Source organism: Rousettus aegyptiacus, unplaced genomic scaffold (assembly GCF_014176215.1).
Source record: "Rousettus aegyptiacus isolate mRouAeg1 unplaced genomic scaffold, mRouAeg1.p scaffold_m13_p_2, whole genome shotgun sequence".
NCBI classification, from domain to species: domain Eukaryota; kingdom Metazoa; phylum Chordata; class Mammalia; order Chiroptera; family Pteropodidae; genus Rousettus; species Rousettus aegyptiacus.
The window spans coordinates 96,803,852-96,822,488 of record NW_023416295.1 but is presented as its reverse complement, the minus strand read 5'-3'; the positions used below and the strand labels follow the sequence as shown (position 1 = coordinate 96,822,488).

The 18,637-nt window shown below is 44.6% G+C and overlaps 1 protein-coding gene across 8 annotated transcripts in view; it reads left to right on the top strand.

Annotated features, from left to right (window-relative positions):
- CRACR2A (calcium release activated channel regulator 2A) overlaps nucleotides 1-18,637 on the top strand; it is a 139,691-nt gene that overhangs the window by 79,434 nt on the left and 41,620 nt on the right. For all 8 annotated transcript variants that reach the window (XR_004956000.1, XR_004955996.1, XR_004955997.1 and 5 more), the window contains exons 7-11: nucleotides 2,559-2,649; nucleotides 6,104-6,199; nucleotides 8,052-8,239; nucleotides 13,396-13,467; nucleotides 17,236-17,281. Coding sequence is in view for 1 of the 8 variants with exons in the window: in XM_016150146.2 (XP_016005632.2) it covers nucleotides 2,559-2,649; nucleotides 6,104-6,199; nucleotides 8,052-8,239; nucleotides 13,396-13,467; nucleotides 17,236-17,281 (493 nt within the window). In the remaining 7 variants the exon portion in view is untranslated. The remainder of the gene's footprint in view (nucleotides 1-2,558; nucleotides 2,650-6,103; nucleotides 6,200-8,051; nucleotides 8,240-13,395; nucleotides 13,468-17,235; nucleotides 17,282-18,637) is intronic.

Sequence of the window (18,637 nt, the reverse complement as noted above, 5' to 3'; positions counted from 1 at the left end):
TATGGTGCGCCTGGCTGGAACACCATACACCCTGTACGCAAACATTTTTAGAGTGTCTCTTGCCATTATTGTTCTCACAGCCACTGCAGAGCTCCCTGCAGATGCTTTTGGCCCTGCAGCTCCTGCTCTCACAGCCTTGTCTCCAACCGATTGGCCTGACAGCAGTTTTTATTAACTAAGCTTTCTGTTCGTCTTTCGGATTGCCTCTGACCCTTTCAAAACCCAGCAGTTCTTTTATCCTTGAAACTAAAACCCTCCTCCCCTTGGGGAGTATTGGTCCTTGCCCCCTGCAGCCTGTTATAATAATTACCGTAATAAATAACCTCTACATTTATTTAGGGCTATATGATTCTAAGTGCTTTCCACACCTTCTCTTGTCTGTCATTTATCATGACAGTGCTGGGAGAAACACAGGCTAGGTGCTACCTGGGATCTCAGGTCAGAGCGCTTGCCCAAGATCACATGGAGGAAATGAGCTGGTTCAGGGATCAGAATTCAGGGCTCTGACTCCTGAGCAGCTTTAGTGATGTGAATGGTGTGAACAGCACCTTAACGTTCCCCATTCCTGGGGCTCGCATATCTGATCCAGGCTGGTCAGGAGCCGGGGCTCATCCTCTAAAGTCATTCATGCCTGGGCAAGCTCCCACAAGTCCAGCTTTATTCCAATGCATTTCCAAAAGCTCGGTTCCATGTATGAGCCTGGTTGGGCCCAGGATCACTGATGCCCACCTGGACTTTTAGGGCTTCTTGGCAGTGGACCCAGTCTTTGTGAGTGAGGGCTGAGAGCACACACCTTTCAGAGGCTATATCTGCCTTCTCTCAGTTTGTTTTTTAGCAGTTTGCAAAATTACTTCATGATTAGCAAACTGACATCTGAGCATGAAAAACATAGTTTATTAATTTAATCAAATAAAAATTAGAGCAAAGTTAATGTAACATTTAATGATAGTATAGAATTAATGCCCTGTATAGTTTTTAGACATAAATGGTAAATAGCTTATATGAATGGCTATAATTAGCATCGCTTTAACAGAGCCAAAGCAATTTTTAAGTTGCTTTCGTCTCACTTTATTAATTCTTCAGTTGGAATCACTGTCTAAAGGTTTTCTTGACACCATTTGCCATCTAGCATTTGAATTTTTTTGAGCACAGAAAGATAATTCTAGGGTCTAAGAGAAGACCATTCTTTCTGAAAGTCCTTTCAAACTATTCATTTCTACCCCTGAGGTGCCTTTGCTCCCTATTTCTTGCCAAGATTTGCTTATAATTGTTATCGGTTAGCTATGAACAAAAGTAACAATGCAAAACATCTGTCATTTACCAAGAACAGATTTCTTGTTCTTAGCCCAAAAGATATCTGTTATACCCAGGATACCAAATACAATGGTAGACACAGGGCCCAAACTTGTGGAAGGTCTTGAAGAACTGTCACCTTTTGCTGAGCACGTCCTGAGGCCATTCACTCAAAGTCAGGTTTCGGGTCTTGGGGTACGGCCAAAAAAGGGAACACAGAGGCTGGTGTTCTGATTGATATGAGCGACCTTGATCATGGAGACTCACATCAGTTTCTTTGTCTGGGTCAGTTTTATGGTTTCTGTAGAACTGGAAGGATGCCAGTCAAAATTGCTCCTTAGTCTGAGCTCAGTCTGTGCATGTGATCCAGGTGTTCCCTCACAGGTAGCAAGCTGGGGAGGGGCAGTGAGTGGGCTGTGGCGCAGCCTTGGGCAGCAGGGGAAGCTATCACTGGATTAGAATCCAGCAGATGTAGGGACATAGGGAGGTAGGGGTTAAAATGATGGAAGGCTCAGGGAAGTAAATACAGTCCCATCCTCAAGGTTTTCTTCACAAATCTCCCCAGTACCTCTTAGAACCAAAAACCAGGTCTGTTTCCTCAGTTATTAAAGTCTCCTTGAATCAAGGGCAGAGGGGGCTTGCCATCATGGGAATTTAGAATAGCAAGTGCCAAACTTTGGGATGTGTATGTGTTATGTGCTCAAAACAGACTTTGAAAGCCATGACATCAGCCTGTTTACTGGAGTCCGGAGTTCCCTTAACAGGAGAGAAAGAAAGCAGAGAGTGAGGGGCAGAGAGAGGACCTTTCACAGCAGGTTGGAGAAAAGGTGTAAAAACGTAGTCCCCTGGGAATGTTAATGCTTTGGTGTGATAACTTCTAGTTTCAGTTCAAATGCTGATACCTGACCCTTTCTGTCTGAATTTGGAGGGCATTTGAAGAGGGATCTATTACTGGGAGAGGAGGAACAATCAAATCCTAGGGTGACCTGCAAACCTTATCCCCGTAGACACTTTTTTCTTCTTCTTGGTGTAGAAGCCCAGTACCCAGGAACTTACTTCTTTCTTGTGGAGTTTTTCTGAGTAGGGAGAGGATGCTGAAGGCAGTGTGCTCAGCTAAATTGAGGAGCTGATCCTGCAGCTTTGGCTGACCTGAACTACCACCCACAACTCCAGGTGGGTTTCTGGTGCCCAAGCTCCAGGACTTTCTTCTGTGGGATAAATTTCAGCATAGACCTCATCAGATTCTGCTTTTACTATCTCTGCAGGAAAATTGCTGCTTATGATGAAGAAATCCAGCATCTCTATGAGGAGATGGAACAGCAAATCAAAAGTGAGAAGGAGCAATTTCTCCTGAAAGTAAGAGTCCCCTACCAAGGCTTGGCTCTGCAGGCCATGTTGAAATCTCACCTATTCTGCCCACCTTCCCCAGTTTAAGATTGTAATGCCTCACCCCTGACACTATCGATCCCTTCTGTCTCTGCTTTATTTATTTTAAGGCACTTGTCACCTTCAAACATGGCATATAATATACTTATTTATTTGTATTGATTGTGGTCTGCCTCCTCCTACTAACATGTAAGCTTAACAAGAGCAGGTGCCTTTATCTTTTACTTACTAATGTATCTTCAGACCTTGACCATGCCCGGAACATAGTAAGTGCTCAACAATTGTTTGTCGAATGAACAATAAATGAATAGATGAACGAAAGGATCTAGTGCATGCTTTCCCAGTTAAAGCATCCTGAAGACTGGGTCTGACATTGGCTGGTCCCTAGACCTGTATGGCAGGCCCACCCAAATGCACCAGGCTGTTCCACTCAATGCCCAGGAGCTCCTTTAAGGGGACCTTCGCTAGAGCCTGTACATCCCTTCTATTCCCCTTAGACACCTAAAAAATTTAATACCCAAGACAATCATATCCCACCCTTTCAGGAGGGTGAAAATTTTAAATGCATATCTCCTGTCCATAGGCTGGCACCTAGCCTCCTACCAAGCCCTGCTGTTTGTCTTGGATGTTCAGAACTGATGAAATCTGTTTCCCAAGCTAAGCTAAATGGCGTCCTTTTGGCATATATTCATAAAACAAAGCTACAAAAAACTCCCTATTATCCATTTTTGGATAATCTACTTGATGGGTTCCCAGCAGAGAAGTCTTTGATCTTGAGCAACAGTCTTCTGTCTTAGTCAGTTTGGGCTGCTATTACAAAAATACCATAAACTGGGTGTCTTACAACCAACAGACCTTTATTTCTTACCATTATTCAAGCTAGAAGTCTGAGGCCAGGGTACCATTCTCATGAGGGCCCTGTTCTGGGTTGCAGACTGCCAACTTCTCTTTGCATTGTCACATGGCAGAAGGGGCAAGCAAGCTCTCTGGGATCTCTTTTATAAGGGCACTAACCACCTCCCAAAGGCCCCACCTCCTAATTCTATCATCCTGGTGGTTAGGTTTCAACATGTAACTTTTCAGGGACACAACATAAAGACCACATCATCCCCTGCCACTCAGCATCAAGTCCGGGCTATTGTCACAACCCCTTCCCTCTTTAATGCAGGTTGGTTTGAACCAATTTTTAATTGTATGCTGCTTGGATGATCCACATCACGGCTCCATTTATTATCACAGATGTCATTCAAACTGAGAGGGAGTCTGGATGCTTTCCAGAAAAAGCTGGCCATGTTCTTCAACTAGAGCCCTCTGGAGACTTGTTAGTATTTTTATACTGTCTCCCCCTCTTTCTTTTCAGAGCTTTACAATACTCTGGCTTCCCCCCAACCTTTAGCATAATGAAGTGTAATAACAGACAGAACTCATACCCTCATCACCTAGCAGACTCTAAAACAGTCTTCTGACAACAGCAGGCTTTTCCCTGCAGTGGAAGAGCCACTTCCTTTACCCTGCGCAGAGGGGCTGAGCTCTGGGACATTTGCCCCGTCTGCCTGGGCCATGAATACAGGTTAAAGGCCCTGGCTAAAGAAAGGGGCGTGCTTCCAGAAGCAAAGGGTAGGCCAAGCCATAGGCACTGGGAGTGGGAAGAGGTCAAAGGAAAAATTCAAGGACGAATTAGCACCATGTAAGGTGACCTGACCATGTTGCTGCATCCCTTTGCCTACCCCCTCTGCTCCCTGCTCCTCCCTTCTCAATTCCAAACACCTTTCAGGTTCAGTGCTTAGATTTATGCTTTTTCATAAACATGGAAACTGTTACAATGTGCTCAGCCATGCTACTAAGCCGTTGGATACACAGGCTTCTGCCTGGTCACAGAGTAGGGACAGTGGTGGTGGTTTATGACAGCACAGAAAAGGCTGTACCCTCTAGACAGAGTTTGGATTCTGGCTTTACATTCAGCAGTTAGTTTGACCTTGAGAGAAATATTAGTCAGTTGCACACTTCGACTCCAGGATAATAGATCCCTCAAAGCTCTGTGCCAGGTAAGACAGGCCACAGGCCCCATCACGGGGATGCAGACTCTGCATGGAGATTCTGAAGCTGCTCACCTCTCTGCACTGTCCACTGGGTGCCTGCTCTCTGAGTGGCAGACAAAATAAATGAAGCAAGTTTCCTGTAATCAGAAGTTGGGAGGAGGAACTGCCTCATCAAATTTGCTCCTGCCATTGCATGTGGTTGAGATGAGGACAATCGCAGCCTTGGAGGTACAGTTACCTCCCTCAAAATGGGCAGAGGAATGAGATTGCATCACAGATGCTGAGCCCAGGAAATACCCTGAGCCTTTAAGCAGAGGTGTTCCAGGGCCTCTGCCCCAAGAACAGTCGTGTTTCCCTACTCTGCTGCTGCACTGCCATGCCCAGCCTGTTAGCCAGGACAGAGCTGCCCCTCTGGTGCAGCCTCCCCAGGCTGTCTTCTTTGGAAAGGAGTTGTTGCATGTCACAGGGAACCCAGGGGTTCCTGTAGTGAGTTACATTGAGGTTATAATGGTTTCTTCTCTGGCTGCATGGTGTGCACCTCTGTTCTGCCTTCAGGCAAATGGAGAGCTACAGGTGTTTTTGTTTCTATTCTATGAACAATGACACCATGATCTAGAACAATGAAGCAAATTAGTTGGGCAAGGCCAAGGCTGGAACCCAAGTCACTGATGCCCAGCTCAGGGCCCTGCACCAGACCAGGCTATGTGGAGAGTGTCAGGCATCGCAACAACTAGCACACTTTCCTCTCTACCCCATGACCATGTCCCTTCGCACCTGCATCATCAGGGCCCCTGCTGCCCTGAGTCGGGTAGCCCAGTACTGGGGCAGAGGGAGGGGCTACTGAGCATAGGAGCAGAGAGACTAGGAGGCCTGGGGAACCTCAATCACGGTCAAGAAACAGTGAGGACCTAGACCCGCAAGAAGTGATGCCATGTGCTTCCAGAGCAAGGGCCATTTAAGAGATCAAATGACAGTGCCCAACGTGGAACAGAATATCCAAATTGGAGGGAGAACTCACCCCTCCTCCCCCCCAATTTACAGGTGAAAGTCTGAGCCTGAGATATGAGCTCAGGCCCCTCTTCTGTTCTCCCTGTTCGATATTCCCCCGCTATCTGACAATGCCCAATGCCTCTTTTTTTGAGGCGGGGGGGGGGGGGTGGCGGTGCATGGTCACCAGTCATGCTGTACCGAGCACTTATATTCTCTCTGTCTCATTAGGCCTCACCGACTGGGCAGACAGATCACTGAGGCCCTGGGATATTGTGGGAAGGGCCCCAAAGTCCAAAAGAATGGGTAGGCTCTGCTATTAAATAGGTTCAAGGTGAAAACAAAACCTCCATCCCAGTGCACTTAGGCCTCACACATCCCTCTTTCTGGGTTGGCAGGACACGGAGAGGTTTCAGGCCCGCAGTCAGGAGCTGGAACAGAAGCTGTTATCTAAGGAGCAGGAGTTGGAGCAGCTCATCCAGAAGCAGAAGCGGGTATGCTTTTACCAGTGTCCTCAGATGCCTGGCCCTCACTTCATCCTCTTCTCCGGCTCTTGCCCACATTCCCTGCCTTTCACTTAAAGACTTTTTTTTTTTTTAATCTGAGAAGAACCATTTAGCTGTACAAAGATAGCTTTTGAAATCACAGATGATCCCAAGATAAAGCCTTTACTTCTCCAATGCTAGGTATTTAACTTGAAAAATTGTTAAGAATTCTCCCTTGAAGTATCTGCAGACATTGTCATATAATTATGCCCAGAAGCCACCTAAATGGCAAAATGTTATTTCCTGTATCCCATATCAGAGAAGGGGGGACACAGTCACTGGTACTTTGGGGGAGGCTGCAGACAGTGATGTCTCAGTGCCAGGATGGCTCTGGATGACTCTGGCTGGAAGAGGCTCTTCAAAGGTCAATTTTTCCATCCCTGTCTCCCCTTGGACGAGGTTCAGCAGCCTCCTTTGTGACTGTTTCATCATCCCTCGGGACATTCCTTTGAGGCCCCTGAGCCCCCAGCAGGTAGCCTGGGTGTACACTATGCAAGGCAGCGTCCATCCACTGTGGCTAAGAATCCCTGGCTGATGACTGCAGGAAGGTAGATTACCTCGGCAAACTTCATGCTCAGCCTCCTCTCCAAAGCAAGGGCTCTTCGGGGAGAGAGAGGCTAGGGTGCCACTTGTTCTGTTATGTTTTGTCTTGTGCTGGAAGGAATCCAACCCTGGACAGACGCAGATACATTGCTTCCATTTGAATAGAGAGGGCTATTTTTAGTAACACATTAACATATACTTGAAGACACCCCATGCTTATGCTGGAGACTGCTCCACAACTGCTGCTACCCAATCTATGGATTTTGGTTTTGTTCTTCTGCAGCAAGATGATTTCAACTCCAGGAACTACCAGCTGCCTTCCCATCCCCCTTCCACAGTCGTACCTGGCTTCTCCTATTCTTTCTCCTCCTCACTATTATGCATTAAGTCCTTGCCAATTATATTTATCCCTCACATGAATGATTGCCACTCGATTTAATTACTACATGCTTGCCTGATTACACAGGAGCCTCTTGAGAATCACACAGAATTCCTCATTGTTGCTTCTTCCTCCCCTTACTGGTCACATTCATTAAACCAAATTTATTATGATATATTTGCCTTGCTTTGATTTTTCCTCTGGTGAGAGGGTTGGAAGCTCTGCAAAGCATAATCACCAGCCAAGAAAAACTGAAGTTATACAAGTGCTTGTTTTTAATTGCATTAGAGACATGAGAAAAAGTATATGTTTGGTTTGACCTATTTTAACTATTTCCTATGAATTCCCAGGGCTTTTGGCTACCATAGAAATCTTCTCTAGATTAAAGGAATTGAACTTACTTAGCTGAGAGAATAGAAAGTAATAAATAGATTTACTCTCAGTATTCGAATTGGGAAGGATGGTTTATGAAGATGCCCCTTAGCTGTTCTCCATCTCCATTGATGGCCAAGGAAAAGAAATTAGCTTAAAGGCCAATAGGAGGGATTTAGGGTATATCTCAGGGCCATTGATGAGATGATCATCATCATCATCATCATTGGGCTGAGAGATACAGAGGGATGTGAAATTTTCTTTCCTAGCAGCTCTGTGGAGATGGAAAAGATGAAATGTGCTCTGGAAGTTCCTCCTGCCTCCAGAAGTGTATACCTGTGAGTGAAGGAGCGAGACAAAGCTTACTGAAGTTTGAGGGCAGTGAGGGATAGATATCAGCAACAATGGTCCCTGCCCACCAAGTGGAGAAGCTGGGTGAGGCTGGGGCAGGCCGTCTTCACGATGGTGCTTGCTCACCATTCTCCTCTGCCCCCCATTCCTTTCCAGTTGGAAGGCCAGTGCACAGCCTTACATAATGACAAGCATGAAACCAAGGCTGAGAATACCAAGCTGAAACTCACCAACCAGGAGCTGGCCCAGGAGCTGGAGCGGACCTCCCGGGAGCTGCAGGATGCTCAACAGCAGCTGGACAGCCTCCAGCAAGAAGCCTACAAACTCCACCAGGAGAAGGAGATGTGAGTCTGGCCTTCATGTACCCCTATTGCTGCTCTCCAGCTCCCTGCCCTGTGGTGAGCATGCTGTCTTCCCCTCTGAGACCCTGTCCCCTTGCCTATAAAATGAGGATTGGGACTCCTTGCTCCCTGAGATCCTGTATAGGATTCTGACGCTGCTAAGCAGACCAGTGCTGTGCTGAGCATTACCTAGGATGACGAGAAATATATAGCTCTCTTTTTGGAAAATTTCTTATGTGATTAAAAAGACATGTTACCAACCAACAAATATAATGCAGTCTGTGAGAAAATGCTAAGTGAGCAGACAGACTATATGTGATTGTTATATGACACCAAAGTGGACAAGAGTGAAGACTGAAGACTTCTGAGGTTGACATATATTTGGATGAGGCATGTGACAGTGCCCTGGAATCTTCACTTGAGCCCTGCCCATTATCTTTCCACCAGTGTTCCTCTGTGTGGGCCAGTGAGGAGAACCCACATCTCTCAGGGCCTGGTCTCCTGGTGAACTGCTTTTGGTGTCCAGCCATATTGTTCAGCCTGCAAGGCAGAGGCACACCTGAGAAGAATCAAGGCATTGGTCTGTATGTCAAACCAGAGAAGTTGCTGAGGATTATCAGCATTTATTTTGTCTTGGGTGTGTTAAGTTTTAAGACCCAGGGAGAGGAATCTCACTTGTTTATTTTTTCATCCATTTATCTATATATTCATGTACTTATTATTCAGCAAATATTTATTGATAACTACTCTGTGCCAGGTATTGTGCTGGGCGTTCAACATATCTCAGTTATATCAATCATTTGACATTATTTCTTTTGACCTTTACAGCATCCTGATGTGGCAGGTACTCTTATGATCAACTCAGATTTACAGATGAGAAAACTGAGGTTGCGGGGTTTTTAGGAACCATTCCAAGATGCTCAGTGTTAGACACATCTTGCTGACTCCTCCCAGTGAACAATGAGCCAGCCAGAAAATATTCACACAGGATAGGACTGGCCATCATTCACTCACTCATTTGTTCATACATTCATTCTTTTATTTGTTTGTTCATTCTGCAGTATGTAATTGTGTGCCTAATTCTGTGCCAGGTAGGCTAGAAAGTTTGATTTCAGAGAAAAGGCAGCATTACTTACCAATGCTTGATGTTTATATATATATATATCCTTATTCAAATGCCTCTGTCTGACTGTTGACAAAATGTTGATCCATCAGCCTAAATCAAATTGTCCTGCCGTCCGGTTCAGGTGTGGTGTCCTGTGTCACATGGGACTAATTGCCTGGAGTGAAAGGAAGATATGTTTGGATTTAAAGTTTTGCCCTAGTAAGATATCTCCAGTTAAAAACATGTATATTCCCAAGTAGCTGACTTAAAACATAAAAAAAATACCTCCATTCCAATTCTTGGATGACCAATGAAAGGACAGTGTATTTCATTGTAAATGAGCAAAATCAGTTCCTTCTCATTGAGAGCAGGTCAACAAGGCACAGACATTTAACTTTACAAACAGAATAAAAAATTCAGGCTCTTAAAATTCAATCAAGTTCTAAAAGCAACAAGCATCTGAAGGCACAAGCATTAGAACAGCAAATGGAAATGGGCACCTAGTGTGGAGCATCAAATCACAGCATGAGGATTAAAATCTTTCTGAAGTCTTATCTTAATTAACTGAGCCAGAGACATATCTCTAAAAGTTGGGAATTTAAAATAGGGAAGGAAGGTTGGGAGGAAGAGATAAGTGATTTCAGAATCTTCACTACTTGCTTTGGAGAAGCTTCCCATGTCCTGTACAGCCAGAAAGTGTGCCAGATCCCAGGAGAGCATGTCACGTTCTGGAGGAGGGGGTGGGGAGGCGCGGGTTGGGAGAGAAAGGCAACGAGAGAGCTTCAGTGTGTCCTCTGTAGGGCCGAGTTCCAGACCAACAGTACAAATAGGCTCTTAATGTTCTAATCCACCTCTTCATTTTATAAATGAAGAAATTGAGGCTTAGAGAGGTATAGTGACCATCCAAACCAACACAGCTAGTTAGCACCAGAAAACAGGGACAGAGCCCAGTTCTCCCGACAATGTCTTGCTGCCTGATGCTGCTCCAGAGTGGCCAGGAGGGGAAAGGGTGAGGTTCAGAGAAAAAACAGACTTACTCATTTATCAACTAGAATTTGGAATGGGCAAAATTAATTTCCCTGTTTTCTGAAGATGCTCAAGGAGGGAGAACTAGATTTTAAAATAGGATAAAGAGAGAAAAATTGAGGAGGGGAGACAATATATAGACAAAGGTTAGCTGAAGAGCAGCACCTCTGCTTATTTTGTTAATTAACTTTTATTTTGGGTAGATAGTTTATGACAAGAGACAAAATTCAAAAGGATATATATACACTCAAAAAGAGGTTTGGCCCTCACCTCCTTATCACTCCTAGCCTCCAATCACATAGGGACCACCAGTCATGGTTTCTTGTGGATCCTTCCAGGTGTTCTATGCATATGCAAGTGCACATATGCATGTGCACACGCGTATGCACTGACATGCATGCATTCTCACACACACACACACACACACACACACTTCTCATTTAGGAAATGGTAGCACACTGCTCTGCAACTCCCTGCATTTTTCACTTGACAACATATTTTGGAATGTGCTCTATGTCTCATTTATCTCCCAAACACAAAGCCAACAGCAGTTCCCTAAAGGCAATCATAAACCTCTCACCAACCACTCCTATGAAAAATGGCGAGTTCTTTCCTTTTCAGTTCACAATTTACCCAGATACAAACTTTTAGAATGTCTAGATTAGAAGGACTTTAAAGGTCACTTAGTCAACTAGCCAAATGCCATTTTTTTTCTAGAAGTGCTTTTCTCTTGTTAACACATAAAACTGAATATGCATACGTGTGTGTGTATGTGAGAGTGTGTGTGTGTGTGTGTGTGTCTTCATGTATACATATGCAGTTGAATATCACAGGGCCACTTAGTGTGTATAAGTGGATCCGAGCAGTTCAAACCTGCACTCAAGGGTCAACTGTATTTTCTATCCCTGGTTGGTGGGAATCTGTGTAAATGGAGGGCCAACATAAGATAAGGATTTTTGATTGCATGGGGGCTTGGCACCCCTAACCCCCGAATTGTTCAAGGGTCAACTGTCTGTCTCTCTATATCCATCAGATTGGATGTATGCTTACTAGGTGGACAGACATATATTTTCATCAATATGTAATATATATATATGTATGTATAAGTGTGTGTTTATGTAGCTCCAGGGGTCAGCTGATGTTGTGAAAACAGGGGCAAAGAAGACCTGGACCGTCTTAGGATTTGGCTCCTCAGTCACCCTGTGAGAACGCAGACCTCAGACCTCTGCTGAGTGATTTTCCTCAGCAAGCGCAAAGCTCTTTGCTCCCTGATGCCCCCACAGGGAAGCAATACCAGGATTGAGGTTGAGGCACAAAGCCAGGCAAGACACTTGGCTCCCAGGACACGGAGGCAGCCAATAAGCAGCTCTAATTTTGCTAATCAGAGCAGAATCCTAGACAGGGGTTTAGGGATCTAGTTTGGATAATGGGAAATGCATTGTTTTTCCTCAAGTTGAAATTAAATATAATTGGTAATAAAATGTTAAGAATTTGCAGCTCTGCAGGAGCCAGAGAAGTTTTATTGCTTAATTAGGATTGTCTGAGGTGAACTTAGAATTCGATTCGGTCTGTTATTGTCGTAAATTGACTTTATAATTATTCTATAAAGGGAAAAAACACCACAGATACGTCTTTAGCAGTCAGGTTGCTGCAAGCTTGGTGCAAGTCCTATGGACCCAGCAAGCTGGTACTGTTTTTACCAGCTCAGTGATGACATCAATGTGGGCCAGCCCAGTGTGTACACTATGCAGGTGCCCTGAGAGCCTATGGAGAGGAACAAATTTATCAAGCTGTAAGATGCGCCCTACACTAAAAGTGGTTTGGAAATGTGGAACTTTGGACCCTTTGCATGAACCATAGTCCAGAGCACAGAGGGAAGGACAGAGGCAAAATTGTGAAGTTAAGCAAGGTTTATTTTCCAATGTCACTGAATTTTGCTTTTTTCCCTTTTTTTCCTGAGTGGCGCCAATACTTCCCAACTTGCTCCCTCCTCCCTTTCTACCATCCTTGCTTCCTTTTGTCCTTCGTGCCTTCTTGTCTTCCTGCCTTCCTTCCTCCCTTCCTCTCTTCCTCCTTCCATCCCTGCTTTTCTTCTTCCATTTCTAACCCTCCTTTCTGCCCTCTCTCCTTTCTTTCTTCTTGCTGCTGCCTATCAATTCCACCAGCATGCCAGGCATTGCAATGAGAATACAAAGGTAAACAAACAATACGGCCCCTGCCTTGCTAAGTTTCCTTCCAGCCACCACATACATGACTCTCAGTGTCTCTCTCTTCCTCAAAACTCACTTGATATGATTGATGCATTCATACTGAGATATAAATGACTGATTATAATTGATGCATTAAATCTCTGCTTTATAGCTAGAGGTAAGAAATCCTAAGTCAAAGAAATGAATGACCAACAGTGGAAATCCCAGGTATCTGGGAACAGATTGGAGACTTTGAGGGGAAGGTGAAGCAGGAAAATGATTTTTCGAGATCTCTTGAAAATGAACTAAACCAGCATCCAGGGGAAAAAAGAATACCAGTTCTGCTCTCACCCTGAGAAACTGGGCCAGAGAAGAATATTGATTCTTATTCCCTGAATTCTGGTTGGGGCAAGGACCATTTGGAGCCTGGGAAAACAGTGCAGTTATCATCAAGTCATATTTTCAGGTGGCATGTGAAGTGACTGTGGAATGAGCAGTTTTGGGGGTAAGGGATTAGGACCCTGAGGTTGTCTGTGTGACCCTGGGGTTGTCCATGTGAGCAGGGAACCTCTTTGTGTCCGTAAAATGGAGATTTTAATTTCCAAAGTGTGTGTCTGTGGTCATTAACTGAGATCATGGCTGTAAGCACTTGTATATGGCAGATACTCCCCAAGGAAGGCCATATTCCCCTAAACCCCTCTGTTTCCAGCACAAGCCACTTTCTACAGGTTCCAGTGTGAGCAGTCCTGGGCATCCAACCTCAGCATGATGCCTCATGTCCTGGTAGCTCACCCCCTCAGAAGAGTCTCTCATCACTGCTGTGTTTGCTTCCTCCTCAGGGAAGTGTACCGCGTGACAGAGAGTCTGCAGCGGGAGAAGTCAGGGCTCCTGAAGCAGCTGGATTTCCTGAGGTGGGTCAACAGTGTATATTTTCTGAGGGAGCATACCAGACACCTCAGGTTATGGGCTCAGTCTGAGACTCTTCCCTACCTACATGTTGGGAAAACATAGCTGTTAAAACAGCGCCCTCATTCCCCTTGTCCCCGATGTATTATTTGGACAGCCGAGTACCACCCACTCCATTATGTTTGGTCCATCTACACATGGCCACTTCCTTCTCCAGTTTATACCTCTGTGGGTAGGCTCTGCCTCATTCTTCTTGGTGTCTGTCAAAGTACCTTACATAGTACTTGCTCAAGTAGGAGGGGAACTGAGTTTACCGACTATCTATTCTGTGGCAGCTATAGTATTCCTTTCATCGTCGACAAAACTTAGGGAAGTAGAGCAGTTGTTAATACAGGAGTTGACTGATGAGGAAGTTAATATTAGAGAAATGAGGTAATTTACCAAAAATGACACAGCTACTCACTGGGGGAGCCAGAATTGACATCCATATCTGGCTGATTCTCTTTATTCTGCCCTATTCTGTTAATGTTTGTTGAATGAGTACAGGCATATTTCATTTTATTGTGTTTCGCAGATATTGCGTTTTTTTGTTTGTTTGTTTGTTTGTTTGTTTGTTTGTTTTTACAAACTGAAGGTTTGTGATAATCTTGCATTGAGTAAATCTATCAGTGCCATTTTTCAAGAAGCTCAAATGATTAGCATTTTTTGGCAATAAAGTATTTTTAATGAAGGTTTTTACATTGTTTTTTTTTTAAAGACATAATTTAATGGTACACTTAATAGACCACAGTGTAGAGTACTTTTATATGTACTGGAAAACCAAGAAGTTCATGTGACTTGCTTTATTGTGGTGGTCTGGAACCGAACCTGCAGTATCTCCAAGGTGTGCCTGCAAATGAGTCAAAAACAGCACACCAAGAAAGGAGTTTTTCTTCAGCTTGCTAAAACTCACTGTAAATTCAAAGCTCACTGGTCTGATATATGGCTCCCCAAAACAAAACAAAACAAAACAAAACAAAACAAAACAAAACAAAACCTCACCAAACCTGTGTGGTGAAAGGTGGCATTTTTAGTTTGCCTATGAGGTTTCTTAGTGTCTATATCTGCTGCCTGCCAAACATCTCCTGGGGAATGGTGATAGAACAGAAGGATTTGGGGTTCTGATTTGCAAATTGCAAGTGATTTTCTATCAGGAATTATGAAGTTTTTGTTTTTTGTTTTTATTTGAAAGCAAGGTAAGGTCACTGTGTCTGACATCGTGATGCTTCCAAATTGAAAAGTATTTCAAACTGAATGAATTTCAGACTTACTGCACTCAATACATAATTCCAACAGGCCTCCAAAGGCCAGGGAGATGGAAGGGGTTCTGAGGTGGCCAAGTTCTCATCTGTCTGAGAGAAGGTCTTGATTCTTAGGAAGATTTTTGTGAAAGGAAGAGAACAAGATGTCCAAGGACAAGCCTTTGTTTTCCCCCTTTTTCTATTGTACTTAGAAAAAGGAGATGGGCAGATTCAACACGAATGAGCAGGGGAGAATGACAGGCAGCACTCTACAAATACTTGTAGGTCTTCCTGATGGAGACTAACGTTTGTACAGAATCACATGCCCAGAGTCTTTCTATGCTGCTGCATGTTACCAGCTGGTGAAAGCCAGCATGGAGGGAAAGGCCCCACGGCAGATTTTTCCTCAGTGAAATCACCAGGTAGTGACAGAGAGCAGTGGGGACACAGGAATCGAGGAAAGAAAGTTGGGGGCAGAGTGGCATGGGGTGGGGTGGAGTGGGGAGAATAGTAGGGATGTGGAGGGGGTTGTGGTGGTGGAATCAGGACAATGGCCTGGATGTGACAGGGTGAGGAGGGGACTGCCCTCCTAAGGCAAATGGATCAAATGGAAGCAATTTCGGTGCATTTAGGAACATGCACTTTGCAGCTGGTTCTGGTTCAAGACCCAGCACTGCCTCTCAAGACCTGTATGACCTTGAACTCCTGACTTAACCTATTTAAGTCTTAATCTTCTCATACCCACCCCACAGGCTTCTTTTGAGAATTAGATGAGCTATGTGAGTGGCAATCACAACAGGGCAGTGGTATGAATGAAAGCCAACACATTTAAAGAGTCAAGTATTTTTTTTTAAATACTGAAGCTTCTACACAAAGCAAGAAACAGCAGCAAACTCTTCAATAAAGATATTGCTTCCTAAGTCTCACTCAGTTGTAAGGCTGCTAATGTCACTGCCTGCACAGAAGGTGGGTCTTTCTGGCATTAGAAGCTCCTTTTGCCATTCTTGGGGCTTATAAAATGCCTTCCTCATCCTTCTCAACTTGTTCTGAAGGCCCTGGCTGTGTGCCGGCCAGCTCATCAGCTGCACATAACTGGTATAAAACAACCTCAGCATGTTCCTAGTGTTTTCTGCAAGACTGTGGAAACTGAGGTCGTTATTCCAACCCATCTCGGATCTATGCCTGCCGCATGCAGTACACTCAGTGGAGTACCTGCCCACAGCCAGTGCCCAGTAAATCGTCATGTTACAGTGATGAGGGTCAGATCAATGCTGTGCCCTCCCTTTGGAGAGATCTACAAGTAAACCATAATATTTCTTATCTAATATCTCTTGTCCGCCCTTCCCCATCCAGCTATGTTCCATTTTTTAAATCACTTTCGACAGAACTTTCCAAAGATCGTTTACTTACATTCACTGTCTCTGTTTCCTTTCTTCGCATTCCCAGCCCTCCAGCCAGGCTTCTTCTACCACTGTTCCACTGAAGCGGCACCAATGACCAACACGTTGCTGAAAATATGAGCCAATTCTCAGGGCCCCACCCTTGTCCCCAGCAATCTGTTCTTGCCACAGCACCTATAGGGCTCCTTTGAAAACCTGAGTCAGATCAAGACACTCCTCTGCCACCGACCCCACCCCACGGCTCCATCTGTTATTTGGAGTAAAAATCAATGTTCTTACAGTGGCCCACAGGCTATGAACAGCGGTTTCTAACTCCTCTCCCCATCTTTTCTCTGACCTTCTCTCCTAACTGCTCTCCCTCTGCTGCCTTCCTTTTTGTTCCTTGTGCACAATAGGTATATTCCAACCCCAGGCTTTGCCCTGGCTCTTTCCTCTGCTTGTGGTGCTCTTCCCCCAGACACCTGCAGAGCTCCTCTCTCCTTCTTTAAGTCTCTGCTCAGGTGCTGCCTTCTCAGTGGGGCTTTCCCTGAACACCTTACTGAAATACCAGTCCACCCTCTGGCATACTTTATTTCACTCTCCTGTTTTATTTTTCTCAATAGCAATTATGTCTGAGCCAAAATACAAATTCCTCAAGGGCAGGAACTTTTTCTTTTGTTCACCGTTGTAATTTTGATAGCTAGAACGGTGCCTGGCGTGTAGTGGGTGCCCAGGAGACACTTGTTGATCAGATGCATACATGAATGAATGGTTCAGAAGGAGAGAGTGTGTACACAGGCCCAACAGTAAGTTCACAGGCACAGCTGGAACTCCTGGTCACCCTCTGGGGGAGGCTTCCCCCGTGATAGCATAGATCAGTGCATGATCCTGAAGGGCCGTGGTGTCACAAGGCCATTTTGTCTATCCCTCTGCCCCTGTGCCGATTTATAAACTACAATCTGCCATAACCGCAGCCCCTAAGGAAAGAAGTTCCACATGCTCCCTGGGCCTCCTACACCCTTCTTCGGCACAGATCTGACTGACAAACCAGCTGCTATTGGATCTGTCGACTGCAAAATCCATGTTTGAATAGATTCCCCTTTTCTATCCACAGGGAAAGGAACAAGCATCTTCGGGATGAACGGGACATACATTTTCAGGTAAGTGGCCAGTGCCACTTTTCCTGGGGATAGACAAAGACTGTAGTCCAGTGGCAGCCAGAACCCAAGCTGGGATTAGCTAGGAATGTCCTGAGGCTTGAGGTCTGGGTGCTTCTTTCTGTGTGAGCAATATCAAGGCACGAGCTTTTTTGAAAATAATAAAAAATGTAGGGTGGCCTCCTGGGTAATGGCGTTAATTTCCTATGAAGTCACACAATTTATTCTTGGCATAGCGAGACAGAAATAATTGGGAGGGTCACACATTTCTCAAATGCAGAAATGGTAGTTCTATCTATGAGATGGCACAGTTGAAATGTCATGATCACTTTTAAATCAAAATGCTTGGGTTTTTTTCTTTATTAATATTTTGATCTCTTGATGGAAATTTTGTATTTACACTGTCATAGAACTAACTCAAAATCCATATTTCACGATTTGCTAGTCGATTTTACAGCAAATTATTTTTACCCTTTGGGGACCCCTGTGCCTCCATACCTGAGCACCACGCTCAACATACTTTCCCAAATAGCACAAAATTCTATTTTTATTTAAAGAACTTCGCTTTGGGCTGCATAAATAAAATCTAGGATTCCACACTCCCCTGTCACACTCCCCTTTAGATAGTAGCTATTTAGATGCACTGAAGGGAAGAAAAATGGGGGCAGGGCTGATCGATGCGAGTGTTTAATTATCAGAATTAGCACACCACGAATTTCACATATGTCCTTGGGCATGTCATCTACTTTCTTGGACCATGACCCCAACTATCACATAAGGAAAGGGAAGCCCTATTCTATTTTCCATATTGTAGGGATTTTTGAGAAAAACTCTTGAAATGAAGGGGGCTTTCGCTGGACCCTTAGTTGAGCAGCTAGTTTGCCCTGAATTGGGTGCGCCCTGGCTTAAAAGGTCCCTGTGGAAACTTGTTCTACAGCCTTTCTTTTCTGTCACTGACTGGCAGCAAACATCTCTGCTGCCCACCTGTGTGTGCTAGTAGAGCAAAGCATCAGCCTACACATGTTTGTTTGATGATGATAATGGTTATAATTGTTTTAGAAGTGATACTGAATTTATTTTAAAGCTTCCAACCAAATGTCACCCTAATCCCTTGACCTTGCTTTCCCTCACTTGCCAAACTCATTTTGCTTTGAAAAAGGAATGGAAATTAAGAACTCTCGTGGGGACTAGAAGGAAGAGGGATAAAATCATGTTCATGCTGGATAATAATTAAAGATTAATTTGGAATCATTGTTCCAATACCTTCAGGGGCTCTGGGAGCCCTGTCACCCCTCCTTCTCTCATTAAGGATCACTGGGAATCATGGGGACAGCTGGTTAATGATAGATTCTCCCTGTG